The sequence below is a fragment of the Pinus tabuliformis genome, chromosome J, assembly GCF_031772625.1.
Source record: "Pinus tabuliformis cultivar Carrire ecotype Pingquan chromosome J, CPIR1, whole genome shotgun sequence".
Classification (NCBI taxonomy): Eukaryota; Viridiplantae; Streptophyta; class Pinopsida; order Pinales; family Pinaceae; genus Pinus; species Pinus tabuliformis.
Window position 1 is genome coordinate 1047915309 of NC_142295.1, and position 15965 is coordinate 1047931273.

The 15965-nt window shown below is 40.0% G+C and overlaps 1 protein-coding gene and 1 long non-coding RNA gene across 2 annotated transcripts; one reads left to right on the forward strand and one right to left on the reverse strand.

Moving 5' to 3' along the window:
- Positions 1 to 2084: 2084 nt before the first annotated feature.
- On the forward strand, positions 2085 to 2609 carry LOC149230505 (uncharacterized). Its single transcript, XM_089381335.1, has one exon. The coding sequence runs from the start codon at positions 2085 to 2087 to the stop codon at positions 2607 to 2609; it is 525 nt and encodes a 174-aa protein (XP_089237461.1).
- Positions 2610 to 14248: 11639 nt separating this feature from the next.
- Positions 14249 to 14917, reverse strand: LOC149230506 (uncharacterized). The gene is made up of 2 exons (XR_016247378.1): positions 14534 to 14917; positions 14249 to 14306 (listed from the first exon to the last, which is right to left on the reverse strand). It is a non-coding gene; the product is annotated as an uncharacterized LOC149230506 (long non-coding RNA).
- Positions 14918 to 15965: the final 1048 nt, after the last annotated feature.

Below are 15965 nucleotides of genomic sequence, written 5' to 3' on the forward strand. Positions count from 1 at the left end.
CAGAAATCACTAAGGACGAGTTAGAAAAGAAGGCCAAACTCCAACAAAACTTCCACAAGGCCTGCCTGGCAGAGGAAGAATTCTGGAGGCTCAAGTCCAGAAGCCTCTGGCTCAAATCTGGAGATAGAAACACCTCATACTTCCACAAACAAACCCAGGCCAGGAAAGGCCGCAACACCATCAACGAAATAAAGGAAGATAACCACGTTTTGAAGGACTTTAACAACATAAAAAAAGCAGCTACTGATCATTTTGAACAGCTGTATAGAGAGGAATCAGGAGCTGAATTCAACGCTGACCTGTTGGACGTTGTCCCTAATATGATCTCCTCTAAAATGAATCAATCTCTTGAATCAAAAATCACGTTGAAGGAAGTTAAGGAAGCCCTCTTCTCAATGGACCCGGACAAAGCCCCGGGGCCAGATGGTTTCACGCCCAGGTTTCTCTAGGTCTGTTGGCAGATTGTAGAGAAGGAATTTTACAAAATGATACAGAAATCTCAAGATTGCCAAAAGATAGGTGGTTGTACAAACTCAGCCTTCCTCACCCTCATTCCTAAGGAGAAAGGAGCAAACTCCTTCAACAGATTTCGTCCAATTTCCCTATGCAATATTGGGTACAAAGTCATAACTAAAGTGATAGCCAACAGGTTGAAAAGGATCCTCCCCAAAATCATCCCGGACAATCAAGGTGGATTTATCCATGGAAGGCAACTGGTGGACAATTTCGTGCTGGTCCAAGAGGCGATCCATTCCAGTCTTCACCGAAAGGAAAAAGGTATGGTCGTCAAACTAGATCTTGCAAATGCTTTTGATCGAGTTAGGCATAGTTTTTTGTTTGATGTTTTGCAAAAAATGGGGTTCAGTCCAAGCTTTATCAAGTGGATTAGAGCCTGCATCTCGGAGCCATGGATTGCCCCATTGGTGAACGGAAGGGCAGTTGACTTCTTCAAAGCCACTAGAGGGCTGAGGCAGGGGTGCCCCCTGTCTCCACTCCTTTTTGTACTTCAGGCCGCTGTTCTCAGCTTCCATCTACAACGAAAGCAACAAGATCAAGACATATCAGGCCTGTGCATAGCTAGAGGGGTCAAAAGAATCAATCACGCCCTCTTCGCGGATGACACTATTTTGCTGGGGGCTGCAACACCTCATTCAGCATCCAAATTTAAAGAAGTTCTGGAAGAATATTGCAAGGTTTCGGGCAGTGTCCTAAACAACACCAAATGTCACATCTACAGCTGGAATGTTCCTGCCTCAACTGCAAGCTCCATTGCTCGCTGCCTGGGTTTTGCAATCTCAGTTTCATGGTCGTCTTTCAAGTATCTAGGATTGCCCATCTTTCATTCAAGGGTGTTGAATAAAGACTGGCTACCTCAGTTAAACAAATTTAAACTAAAAATGCAGTCCTAGGGGTCCTCCTGGTTAAATATAGCAAGGAAATCAGTTCTCATAAAATTAGTACTCAGCAGCCTTCCCCTATTTAAATTCTCAGTTCTATTGGAACCTGTAGGAATCATAAAAAAAAAATCGAAGATCTAATCAGAACTTTTTTCTGGAAGGGAGGTAAACAAAACGAGAAAAGAATTTCGCTGGTAAATTGGGATACATTCATGAGACCGCTTCAGGAGGGAGGCTTGAATTTTAAGGATCTCAATGCCCAAAACTTAGCCATGGGAGCCAAAATAATTTGGAAAATCATATCCCCAAATCCTGGTTGGGTGCAAATTGCGTTATGGAGAAAATACTTTAGAGGACCGAGAACTAGATGTCTGGAGCAGCCCAAGAACAAATTCAATTCGCCTTTCAGCAAGTTTATCAGCAAAACCAGTTCATTGATAAGGAATCATGCATATTAGATCCCAGGCAATGGAAAGCGCATACATATTTGGAATGATAGCATTCTTAATAGACCTCCGCTGGCAGAAGCAAGGAGCATGCCAGATCTACAATGCTAGATGGCAGAAGCCAGCATAAACACGTTGTGGGATCTATCAACTTGGGAGGAAAATGCGTGGTTGGGGTGGAAGCAACTCGCAGTCCCTTCCTATCTTCGCGCTAACCTGAGCACTCTTATCACGAATTTGCATGGGATCGCTCCGAAAAACCAACCAAGACGTGAAAGGCTGGGGAACGAGTCGATCAGGCTACTCTGTTGCTCAGGGCTACGCCAAACTCCTGGAGAGGCCTCAAGTGCCTCCCAACCCTGCTCCCTGGAGCGGCATTTGGAAAACTCCTTCAATCCCCAAGGTGGACCACTTCTGCTGGCTCCTCTGCCATCAGAAAATTTTGACTAAAGACAAGCTCCTGAAAAGGGGCTTCTATGGACCGTCTAGATGCTCTCTATGCAAGGAAAACTCTGAATCTGCTCGCCACATCATGATTGAATGCAGATACACAATCTCTATATGGCAAGAGCTCCTAAGCACCTGGAATTATAAAATCGCCTTTCCAACAGCAGTCCAGGATCTATTTGCGAATTGGATGACCAAATACCCAGGCTATTCCCCAAAAAATAAAACAGTCAAGTCAGCTTGGAGTGCTTTACCAAAGTTCATCAACTGGCAAGTATGGCTGGAAAGGAACCGAAGAATTTTTCGAAATAAGGAATAGGATTTTAGACTAGTGGCCAATGCAGCAAAATGCCAACTAGCTGAGTGGCTGGAAGATAAAGGGGACGACAAATACTTAACCCAGCAGGACATAGAGCTAGGATCTGCTCTAAACTTTAAATTCCCAAAAGCCAACAGCTTCTCTTCTCCTTGCAAAGATTGGCAAATCAGAAAAAATGAACACGAATTCCAAAGTTGGTTGTCCATCCAAGCTCTTCCATCTCTCTTCTTCGATGGGGCTGCTAAAGGGAACCCAGGCACTGCGGGAGCCGAAGGTATTATCATAAGTTCAGACAGAACAGGGGTGCATAGATTCGCTTGGGGATTAGGCCACTCCACAAGCATTCAAGCGGAAGCGATGGCCCTCTACCAAGGAACTAAATTCCTCAAGGACCTGGGCTATAAGGAGGCAAATGTCTTTGGAGATTCCCAGGTGATTATCCAAGCCTTGGCGACCAATTCCAACTCAGCAGACTTGCAGCTTGCAAGGATAATTTCGAGGATCAAAGGTAAGACAAAGTCCATGAAGTTGAAGTACTTCCATGTCTTAAGAACAAATAACAAAGAAGCAAACAGCGAGGCCAACAAGGCAGCTCAGCTAGACGTTGGTTCCCTTCTCAAAGACAACGAAATTCTTTGGGACCCAATTCCCTAAAGAGAAATGTTTTTTTGTCTCCTTCTACATCAGTTTGTTTGTATCTTCCATCTTGGGAAACTAGCAGCAGAAACTCACTTTGTTAAATGTAATAAGAAGATCCTGTTAAGAGTAGGTGGCATAGCTCGCTGGCTGAAAAGTCAAGCAAAAAATCTACCCCATCTTTGCAACCGAATTTATGGCTTTTGGCCGCCCAGTTAATGAAAGCTCATACCCGTTTCTGTGAAAAAAAAAACAACAACAACAACTAACTTTTAACCAAATATTATTATATTAATTAATTATTTTTAACGGCTAATTTTCCACCTAATAGGTTAACCCTTACCAATAACATTACATAAATAAACTAATTAATATTATTATAACGGCTAGTTTCATTCCTTATTTATATTGACTAGGTCAACCCTAACTTATAATATTATTTTACTTGATTATATTATTATTTAAATATTATTATAACGGCTAGTTTCATTCCTTATTTATATTGACTAAGTCAACCCTAGCTTATAATATTATTTTACTTGATTATATTATTATTTAAATTAATAAACTTTGACAATTTCGATAATAAATAATTAGATATTACATAACAGCTAGTTTCTAACTAAATATTAATTAATCTCTCCTAAATAATCTCACTTCACCAACGACTAATTCTGAATGGCTAACTCTGTACTATGATGCATCCTTGCTATTTATTCTCTCAGATCAATTGATTTCTCACCTTGTCCTGAGGATGAACCACATTAGTTGGTTCGAAACGTCGACCCAATCCTTACGATGTGATTAATCCGAAAGACTTTTTTCTAAACATTATATATTATTTTATTATATATATATATATATATATATATGTTAATTTTAGGCAACAATGGTATGTTCTATGCTTTAGAGCAATTTTACTTCAATTTCTTTATTAGCCCAATATCAATATTCAAATTAGCAATCACATCAACATGATATTAAAATGCAGATAGAACATAAACATAAACAGTAGAAGACAAGCCAAGACAAAAGGACACAAGATGTGGCATGAGCCAGGGACAAACCCCAATGTGGGGAACCCTTGATCAAATCTTCTTTTAGTCTTCAATAGTCAGCAAAGAGAGATAGTACAATTTACAAATCTGATAATTTATAATAGCAGCAAAGGAGCCCTAACCAGAAAAGTCAACGTGGGTCAACAGGGCAGATTTGACCCTCAGCAAATCGGTCAACTTTAGTCAACTTCAGCGTCCAAACAACAAGATAAAACAACCCTCAAAACAGTGAAATTCAGCCCAATCAAACTCTGGTCAAGCAGCGCACCTATGGTTAGCCCTAACTGCAGTCAACGCTGGTCAAACAGCCCACTTGCAGTCAACCCTAGCTACAATCAACGATAGTCAACAGTCAATGTTTGGCCTCGATTTAAGTGCCCGAAAATGCGGCCTACCCAAATAGAGAGCCCTCACAAAAATGCAGTCAAAGGAGGTAAACGCTTGGTCAAATTATCCAGATATTCGGTCTCCTGAAATTTCGCTCTCCTGAAATTTCGGCCTCCTAAAATTTTGCTCTCCTGAAATTTCGACCTCCTGAAATTTCGCTCTCCTAAAATTTTGGCCTCCTAAAATTTCGCTCTCTTGAAATTTCGAATGTAACATTATGCATACAAATACAATTGTGACAAATACATCAATGATCCAATAGGAGAAAGACAAGAAACTGTAGTTTTCTCATTAAGTCATCAAAATCAAAATGTGTTACATAGGTAGTTGCAATGTCAATGGCAAATAAAAATAGCAAATACAAAATGAAAACAACTACAAGTACAAGGTAGTAGGTAGCTCATGAGTCATCAATCATCATCATCAAAATCAACATATTGTCATCATGAGGGTCATCATTGCTCTCCTGTGCTGCATCCTCCTTTGTATCTAATGTCATCTCTGCATCTGCTGGTGTGGAGGATGACCCCTCAATAGTATCACCATCATCAAAAGTGACAAGCTCTAGCACTAGCTCATTAAGATCCAAGTTGGCCAATGCCAACTCAACACTGTTGTCCAAACCCATATCATCAGGAAAGACATCCCACATCTTTGTCTTTCCCTTCAGCCACTCATCCCTCTGCCTGTAAATAAGACGAAGGTTGGTGTGCACATACACCATTGTCTCTGACCTGGACTGCTCAAGCCTGCTCTTCTTGACACTATACAAATTCCCATATGTACTCCAATTCCTCTCGCAACAAGAGGATGAAGTCACCTAAGAGGGGAGACTCATGGTTGACTGCTATAGAGGAGGGCTTATGGCCCCATGAGTTGCCCACTAAGAATAGGGCTTCTTAGCCCCCCTATCTCTAATCACATCATATCATGAAAATCAACTAGTGTCAATGGAAAACTCTGCAAAGGCATCCTCCACCTCATCAAGGGATGCTCTATCCTGAAAAAGCCACCTCAATGCATCCTTCCTCCCCTACGAAATTTCACCATCCATGTGAGGAGGGAATCTGCAAAAAGTCCACCATTCAGCCACTCATGGTTGTAATATTTTGGGTTCAATGAGTGAGCCAAACAATGCAAAGGTGTGCAATTCTTGTCCCATCTGCTGACAAGAATATATTGTATGGTGGTGAAGAAGGCCTCTGATGATGTCTCATACTCGGGTCACTCACTCTGTAAAATAATGCTCCTCGCAGACTCAATCATGGAATCCCATCCCTCATAAACCTCTCCTAGGATGGGTTGGTCTGTATCTGCAAATCGTAGCAAAGAAATGATAGGGTCCATGATCTTAATAAGTAGATCTACCCTCTCCCACCAAGCATCATCTAACACTGTGTCCTTCACTCTTTTTGAGGCTGCTTGATCTGTCTTTCTCCAAAAAGATGAAAAATCTGAAATAACCATGGCCCCAAGAGTGATCTTGACCTCCCTCAACCTCTTCAACATGATGAATGAAAAGGCAAACCGTGTATGTGCAATCTTCAACAATGATAGATTGGTGTACTCCTTGTAGATTGTGAGGGCATTTGTATGATTTTGTACAAAGTTGTGGATATGTCGTGCATCCTCAATAATACTTCCAATCCAAAGCACATCAGAAGCAATAGTTTTAAGTGCTAAATTCAAGGAATGGACAATGCAAGGTGTCCAAAATACTTGTGGATATTTAGCTTCCACAATCATGCCAGCAGCCTTGCAAACAAGTGCATTATCTGTAATGATTTGCACACAAGAATCAACACCTACATCTTCAATAAATTTAATGAACAACTCACCCATATATTGTGCATCCTTGTATTTTCCAAGTGCATCCACTGATTTCAAGAAAACTAGACCATTCAAGGAAGACACCATGAAGTTGATGAGTGAGTGGCGTGCTGGATCTGTCCATCCATGAGAAACAATACTAACCCCAGATGTTGGCCATGCTAATTTAATAAGCTCAAGCATTTTGTCCAACTCTTTCTTTGCCTTAGTCAATAATGTGGTTCTAAGCTTCTCTGACCTAGGACGCACATCCCCTGATAGAGCCCCTTGAGTTAGAGCTTGGCACATCTCAATAAATAAAGGTGAGCGTGCAACATTAAAGGATATAAAGTTCTGATAGAAAAAGAATGCCATGGTGAGATCAAGCTCTTCCTGTTTCTCTTTCTAAAAAATCTTGTCCATTGGACCAAGTGCCACTGCCTTTCTTATTGTTGCTTGTCCCCCACCAAAACTCTCAAATGGAAATTTGTTGTTGTTTTTCCTCAATAATGAAAGGGGACCTCATTCTTATCTTTTTTAGATGTTACAACCACCTTTTCCATACCAACATTGGCCTCTTTTTCCATTTCTTTCCTCTTAGCTAAAGACACGTGTGTACATGTTGCAATTCCACAACCTGGGAAAGCCAACAAATGAGATTTCACATGGTAATATGTGCTCATGAAATGATTGTTGTCATAGCTGCATTTCCAAGCAACATTTCCTCCTCCCTTCAACTTGTTGCCTGGCCCTTGCTCTCTTCTGACATACTTCCACGAGGGATGTTTGTTTTCTTGAGCCTATTGTCTTTCTAAATTAATTCTTCCCTAAACATTTGAAGTTGTTGTTGCAGCCCCACTTCCAATAGAGGGAACACTTGCAGACCCTGATGAAACTAGAACAGGAGGAACATCTATAATGGGGACATTCTTCCCCTTCCTTTGCCCCTTCCCTACTGCCCTTGATTAAGCCATGAACGTTGTAACAAAATAAAGAAAAAATGCACAAACTTGTAAAAACAATGCACATGCAAACGCTGTAATAAAAATGCAAAAAAAATAGAAACAGAATGCACCAAGGTCAAAAGCCTTGCCAATACACCACCAATTATGTGAAAAAAGCAAGCCCTTCCTAACGTAAGCTTAGTTTTGGCTAGACCTTAGGGGGCAACGCAAGTAATGCAAGCTAGTGGCACCATAAGAGATGACCAAGGGGGCCTAATTAAGGCATAATAAAACTAAATGCACAAAAAGTGCACTAAGCATTCCAAAGTGGAAAAGCACTAGTGAGGGGTATGAACCTAGCAATTGACTTTGATATGTAAGGCCCAACGATTGAAGGAGACTCCCAAGTGGTCATCAAACTCCTCAATATTTAGTTGGGCAAGGGTGGGGCTAACTGGAAACTTAAGGCATTGATCAAAAGTGCCTCGAACCTTGCACACAATTCCAATATGTCCAATTCGCTTGTGTACCATGCCTGCTCAACAAGCCAATCAACTTGCTCACAAATGTGGGTGTAGATAATCACTAGGGTCGTCCAAGTCATGCAAGCTAGTGGCACCACAAGTGATGACCAAGGGGGGCTAGTTAAGGCATCATCAAACTAACTGTGCATAAGGCCCACTAACCATGCCAAGATGGAAAAGCACTATTGAGGGGTAGCCTAGTAATTGACTTTGGTGTCTAAGGCCCTGTTACCCACCCACGTGGGTGACCCCACAAGTGATGACCAAGGGGGGCTAGTTAAGGCATCATCAAACTAACTGTGCATAAGGCCCACTAACCATGCCAAGATGGAAAAGCACTATTGAGGGGTAGCCTAGTAATTGACTTTGGTGTCTAAGGCCCTGTTACCCACCCACGTGGGTGACCCCTAGGAGAAAACTTTTCTCCTGCTTCTTCAACTTGCCAACAAATAGCCCTATCACAATCTACAGATAGTTATCTCCCAAAGCCCTCAAGCCATGCTCCGATTAGTGCTTTTGTCATCTAGCTTACTTCTTGAAGGAAGGTGTGTCATCTATCATAAGGTGCTTTAACCATTTCTATAATTGTGTGCTTTATTTAATGTTAAGGGCATTCTAGTATGTATCATTAGTAGAGTTGGATGATTGACCGCTCTTGATTGTATTCTTGTTCCCACATTTCACCTTGGTGGTTATCCCTCGCTCCTAGTCCAGTGTGACCATCCTTGGGACCTTTCTTTCCACTATCCAAGACAGAGACAATTAGGAGGCATTGACTAACATAGTGTGTCAATGATAATCCATACTACCATTTTCCATTTACCCCTTATTATCTACCTCCATTCTTTGGGTTAATTGTTATATGTCATTAGTTCTAGCTCACATTTACCCTCATCTTTGGGAAAGCGCTCGGAAACTTTTCCCTTAAGAGGTTGATGAAGATGAAATAAAGTCAAAAGCTTGTATAGCCACAATATAAGAAAATGATAAAAGGAAAAATATGGTTGGAACAATATTGTAGTGCATGGACAAAAGCCTAGACTGAGCTCTACACCCCTCAATAGCCCTCACCAAATTTCTAGCATATCATGATCTATCCAAATAAATAAAAAATTGAATGTCCCAACCCCAGTGAGCAATGAAATGCTACATCTTTAAGAGGTAATCAATGTATCTATTGAAGCTTGTAATCCAAGTTATGTTATACAAAGAAAAGAAAATCATTAAATTCAAAGGTGCACCAGACGTATGGTAAAAATAGGTCGAGAATAGGGTTAACTCAGTTCCCACAATTGCTCCCTCTTCACGTTATTCACTCCAAATGTTGAAACTCCAAAAGCTAGTACCAAGATGGTGGCATTCTTCAGTGAATTTGTCCCATTCCATGGACACTTTTCACATGCACTTATTGATCGATGGGCTGGCCCAGGTACTATTCCCCCCTTAGGGATGGAAGCACTCAATAAGGCTTTTGTATAGCCCTTCCACATCTAAGTGTGGTAACTTGTTTACAAACCATCAGCTAGAAAGATATTAGAGACAATGCTTGTGTGAAGTACTTTTGTACCTTTTGCATTAAATATGGTCCACTATGATACCTTTATAGTTATTCTAACTATGACAACGATCTCACTTGATCTTGAAAGTATGCTTCAAATGTTGCTTCCCAGATACACTTGATGATCCCTTGAGAGATGATTAAGACTTCTCCTGCATCTTGATGAGGACATCCAGCCGAGCATGATGGCACTTCTACACCTTGTTACCACAATGTTGACCACCTTGAGCTGGGCATTGATCTTGGGATGGATCCAACACAAATTTTTGTCACTTTCTCTCTCTCTTGAAGCTAAAACATTGCACAAAGAAGCTAGGACATTGCTAGGATTGATGATGTCCTCCAGTGAGCCCAAGATGCCCACCAGCTGGCCTTATACCTACTTGACGAGCGTTTCCTTGTTCCCAAGCCCTGTTTAAGATGAGGATGACTTGTAATCCCTTTGCAGGGATGGTACTCTCGTTCTCAATGATGACGACATGCTCTAGGGCTAGGATGTCAACCTTACATGGCTTAGAGTGATGATGTGGGGCATACTAATGATTACATATGGTTGAGGAGAGATATGTTTTTAAGGATGCACCCTTGATGCTGAGGAGATGACTTGGGGTGAGCAGCACTCTTTGACCCATTTCTAGCACCTTGCTTGAGAGAGATCTTCACCTATGGAGGATGATGTCATGTTTGGAAAACTTGTGGCTTAAAAGGGAGCCTTTGTTATGTTTTAACATTGAGATAGCTATGTTATAGGTCAGCTTGTAACCCATTGTACTTGTAAACACTAAAACTTATATTTTTGGGGTTTTTAGTGCAAATTAAGGCTAATTTGACTTGGTTTCCCTCATATAAATAAAGGGAAGTCGCTCCAGCCTTGGATCATTGTCACGCACACTCGTTTTTCTCTATTGAGGAGAGTGCACTAGTTTATTCTCTTTCACTTGGATCCAATGGATCACTGGGAAGCGAATTGTCTTGGGGAAGATAAAATTGTGTGGATAGACTTTCTTTGGATTGATGAAGCGATGCTTTGGTGAATGGTGCTAATTTATTGAGTATTTTCTTCCATTTTGCTAATGTCATAGAATTAAGGGTTGTATGAGCCTTCATGATATGATTGTATCTTTATGGGCTCTAAAAGTCCCATATGCAAGGTTTGCCACCAAGTGTCGATCAAGGAAACTAAGAATGGTGTTCTTTGGTGTTGAATCTCCTCCTTGTAAAAGTCACTAAGGTTAGATTGATAGGTTATCCTCTCTCTGTCTTTCTCCATCCAAGGTCGTCTTCTTTTGACCTCATCCTTTTGACACCATGTACCCAAATGATAGAAAGCATTAGTCATTATGTGCAATCTTCTTAAAATTTTATATTTTCTTATTTTTCATGGTAAACTAGGTTTAGGGTTTTGCAAAATCTGCACTGAAATAGCATAAAACACCTTAAATGTCATATGCCTAGGATTAGGTTTACATCTAATAATTTGAAAAGGAAAACTGTCATGTTTATGTATTTTTCAACCATAATTCTAAGGTAGACGTCTAGCATTTTCCTAGTTGTTTTGTGCATTTCAACCATTGAGATTTTTGTTTTAGCCTTCATCTTGTTTACCTATTTAATAGCCTTTGATATGTTATTGTCTATCATCATTTATAGGCTATTTTACAGTTGTTGTCATAAATTCCGCACGTTGAAAAGTGTCCTAATTTCAAACCCTAATTTATAGTAGCAATTGTGTATTTAATGGTAGCATGTGTTTGGAACCTATTTGAGCATCTTCTGGACTTATCTCAACCCTATGGACTTAACCATACGCTCTTTGAACTCACTACCTCATTTTCACTCAAAGCCCTACCTTATTGAATACATTTTTGTGGTGTCTAATTAACACGTTCTAAGGAGGGTATTTAGCATGGGATTTCTTGGGTTAGTTAATCCCTGAGGCCTATTTGGGGAAGCCTTCCTTGTGGGGATAATATCCAACCACAAAATGGACTAAGAAAAGCCACTGAGGTGACAATTGGTGGTCGACCTTATTGTTACCCTAGCTATAGAGTGCCTAGTGAGGCTTTGCACTAGGCTGCTAGATTTTGTGATAACGGGCCCAAAGATTCAAGGATACTCTGAATTGGTCATCAAACTCCTCAGTATTCAGTTAAGAAAGGATGGGACTAACTAGACAAGCATTAACCAAACGTGCTTCAATCCTTGCACATGATTCCAATGCATCCCCTTTGCTTGTGTTCCATGCCTACTCAACAAGCCAATCAACTTGCTCACAAATGTGGGAGTAGATAATCAATGGGTCACCAAGTCATGCAAGCTAGTGGCACCATAAGAGATGACCAAGGGGGCCTAGTTAAGGCATAATCAAACTAAATGTGCATAAAGTAAACTAACCATGCCAAGATCAAAAAGCACTAATGAGGGGATTAAGCCTAATAATCGACATTGGTATCCAAGGCCCAAAGATTGAAGGAGACTTCCGATGAACATCAAAGTCCTCAATATTCAATTGAGCAAGGGCGTGGGCTACCTGGAAATTTAAGACATTGAACAAAAGTGTCTCAATCCTTGCACACTCCTCAATCCTTCTTGTTTGTAATGCCTACTCAACAAGCCAATCAACTTGCTCAAAAAAGTGGGAGTAGAAATCACTAGGGTCACTAGGTTTTTCATCCTATCCAACCCTAAACAGAATAATGGATCAACATGGACTTATGGCAGAGATTAAACATAATATTGAATGTTGATAATAAGTGTCCCTAACCTTGTATGAATGGCTTACTACACTCAATTAACTCCTCCATGTTCTATTTAAGGGAATCTAATGCCCCTTACTTGCTACTTGGCTCTCTAAGACCTAACCATCTTATCAATATTAATTCAAATGTTCCCTTGCCCCTTTGCACAACAATGGGTGTTCCCTTCCCTCCCTTTACACATCTCCCTACACGCATAAGGATCCAACCCTTAGATCCTCCACCTAGTACATATCACCCACACCCCCCCTCTCTACACCAACTCCTTTGTTTGCGTGTCTTGTTGCTTTGTGTATCCCCGCTTGTTTAGTTCTCTCCCTTTCCCTCCTACTTTCCAGGGCCAGCATAAATCCAAAACTCTTTCTAGCTAGCCCATTTAGCAAGAAGCGATACCCCACTCTCATAGCCTCTCACTTTGAGAGACTTGCGGGGTACCTAACCTCAAGTGCAAATACCTCTTTAAAGAAAGCTTTGAGACAATCACCCAATAGATCAACAGCAGTAGGAAGGTAAAGGAAGGTGAAGGCAAAAAAGCCATAGAAGAAGATCCTGCAACCACAAGGAACACCATACAACAATTCATTTTCAGTTTTGCTATTAACATCGATATTGAAGTAAAGCAAATTGTCATCACAAGCAGAACCTTGTGAAAAATAGTCTCGAGTTTCAAAACATGATTCTAAGCCTCCTGAAAAAGATGTCAAAGTTGTTGAATGATCAAGTGCACTAAGTTCCTACAGTGCTTGCCTTGCATAGTGAAATCCCCAAGTTACACTATACTGTGGAGCGTAATTGATTCCGTACAAAATTTCAGTCGAATTTCGATTCGATTAGGTTGCAAATACAGCCCCGAACAGATGGGCACCTGCTCCCTTCATGTGGGCGAAATTGGGTGGTTTCAACCTGCATTTTTTCTGCTAGTGTGTTAACGTTGCCATGTGGAGCTTTGATCAGTTGCCCCGAGCGACTGCAGTTGGAGTTGCATTGGCCTTCCTGACCTGTTTGGACACTATCTTTCCAGCAGTGTTCCGCATGTTGGTCGAGGATCTGCAAGGAGGCATGTGGTCGTGCATTCTTTTTTCCAAACCATAACGAATCCAAATTCATATATGGTAACTATTCTGTGGAATTAATTGAGCTTAAGCGCCACGCTATCATGGCGGCAGCAGCAGATGAATCCATGAATCTGAGGGCCAGCATGGCCCCTCACAAACAGCAGCCTTGTATGGACTTCCAAGAGAGTGTGGAACGGCAAAATGCAAACTCTGGCCCCAGCCAACTACCCAAACTCATCCAAAGTCATCTGCTCCTGTCTGTTTGCTTAGAGTCTGTAGCAAACCTTCGAGACTAGCTTGTATATCCGCCATGTGGCCTAGCTTACTAGCAACACTGGTTCAATTTTATGGTTTTAGAGGTGTTATGTACGGTATGGCTTCGGCCAGTAGTGCAACCAGTTGTCAGTACAAGGGTTTACCCCCTGATTTTGGCGTTTTATTCTGTATGAACCGGTAATGGGTGCTACAGATGCCCCTGTGAATCTTTCCTGTGGGGAAATTTTCTATCGGTGCCGCAACACGGTTTTGGATATATATCGATATGCTCTTTTTTTCTTCCAATATAGTATGTTGTTAGTTCAAAGATTAAAAAATAAGACAAAAATCGGACCAGCTAAAGCTAAATTGGCTACTTTCGAAAGGAGAAAGAAAATCGAGCACTAGAGTGGTATGGTTCTAGAGTCAAAGTGATCCCTCAATCCTCATTCATTCAGGAAATGCCACTCCATTAAAATTAAGAAACAAATAACACAATAATAATACTAAATTCTTTCTAGAAAAAAAAAAACCTCTTAAATTATTCGATTTGTGCATTTATCAAAATTTTCATGATAAAACGTAGTTATTTAACCTGAAGAAGTCCTAATTCCCAACAATTGCCACGGCCTTGGATTAATTTCTTTTCAGGATAGATAAGATCTGTTTCCTTTTCACATTCAACAGGATGATTTGCTTGAGGGGCACGCTAAGCCTGGTCGAGACAATGCCGGTCAAGAAAGAATTTAGAAATTTTAAATTATTAAAACATACACACACATTAATTTAAAGAGCTGAAACGGGCGACAAAACTTGAAGCTTCCGATCACGCATTCATTTCCATGAAAATCTCTAATTCTCCATCGATTCTCAGATTTTCTTTAAATTGCATCCATCTCGCGCATTCAAAACCAGAAATCAGTAAGACGTGCCAACCCTTACCTCGTTTTCAATTGAAATGGCGGTTCCAACACAAAGCCTCAAGTGAAACCAAAGAAAATCACTCCGGCCTTTGCAATGCAGAATTCTCTGAAAAGAAATCAATAGAACCGTATAATCTGTGGATGTCCCACCGAAAGTCCACCGAGAGGAATCAAAATTTCACGGCACAATGCCGTAAACAGAAAATGCAAACCCTCATCGGTTAAATTCCACATAGCAGATGTCGAATTTTAGGTACAACCCATCGCTGTTTGCACGTTGGGCGGCATACATCGCAGTGCAAAAATATGCCCGCCGAGTTTCGGATCCTTTTCCGCCGAGTCCTGTACCTGTCGACAACCCACCACCGGCGTCCACCGGTAGGACCAGTCGCCCTCAGCAGTGCTTTTGCTGTCGTAATTTTGTTCACGTGTCTGTTTTATACTTGTGATTATATATTTGTATAAAATATTATACGATAATTTGAATACTGCTAGTCGCAAAATTGACCATCTATTTTATAAAAATATCCCACGGTTGTATGATTTGAATATTGTCAGTCGCAATATTGACTTCGGTGTAAAATGACTTTGCAGATGGTATATTTTAATTACGACATTTTTATGAATTACGGTGACGAGTTCTCAGTTTTGGGATGTAGTTTAACTGGCCATTAATTTTCTTAAGTAGCTTGGTTTATAAAGAGGAAGACAAGTCGGAGGTAGACTAGTATAGGCCAAATTTCACTTTTGTACTAATTACAAATTCTTTAAATTATATATTTATATTTATTACAAATTCTTTAAATTATATATTTATATTTATTTATAAAATAGATTTGGTTATTATCTTTTTAAGTTAATTAATGTATTAATAAATATATATATATATATTATTATAATTTTGATTAATTAAATTAATAACGATATTATTTGTATTATAAATATTTTAAAAGTATAATTTAATGTGCTTATGGGTTTTGGATAGATAGTGATTAGGTGTTTTGTTAAGCTATTTCTTAATATGAGGGTATCTATTCAATTTCTCTTCTCATTAGAGTGATATCTTAAACATGATGAATATGTAGTCCAACCAAACTTACAAAAAAATATATAATTTAATATAAATGTACATAAAATACATATATATACACTTAAAAAAAATTACAATTTTTTTAACTAATTTCCTACTTCTTACTTAAATAAAATGAGGGAGAAATTATTTTGTGATATAACAAAGTCAATTTTATATCTAATTTTGATACAATTAAAAAAAACCATTTAATAATATTTAGTATATTCAGAAAATAAAAATGTATTCAATATGGTTTATCATATTACATTAAATTCCCTGGATGCGAGTGATTAGAGGCGCATTCATTGCGATGGGACTGGAGTGGGCGGAGCTGAGACGCCACCTGCCAGCCATGTACAGAGGACTGAAAGCCATGTGG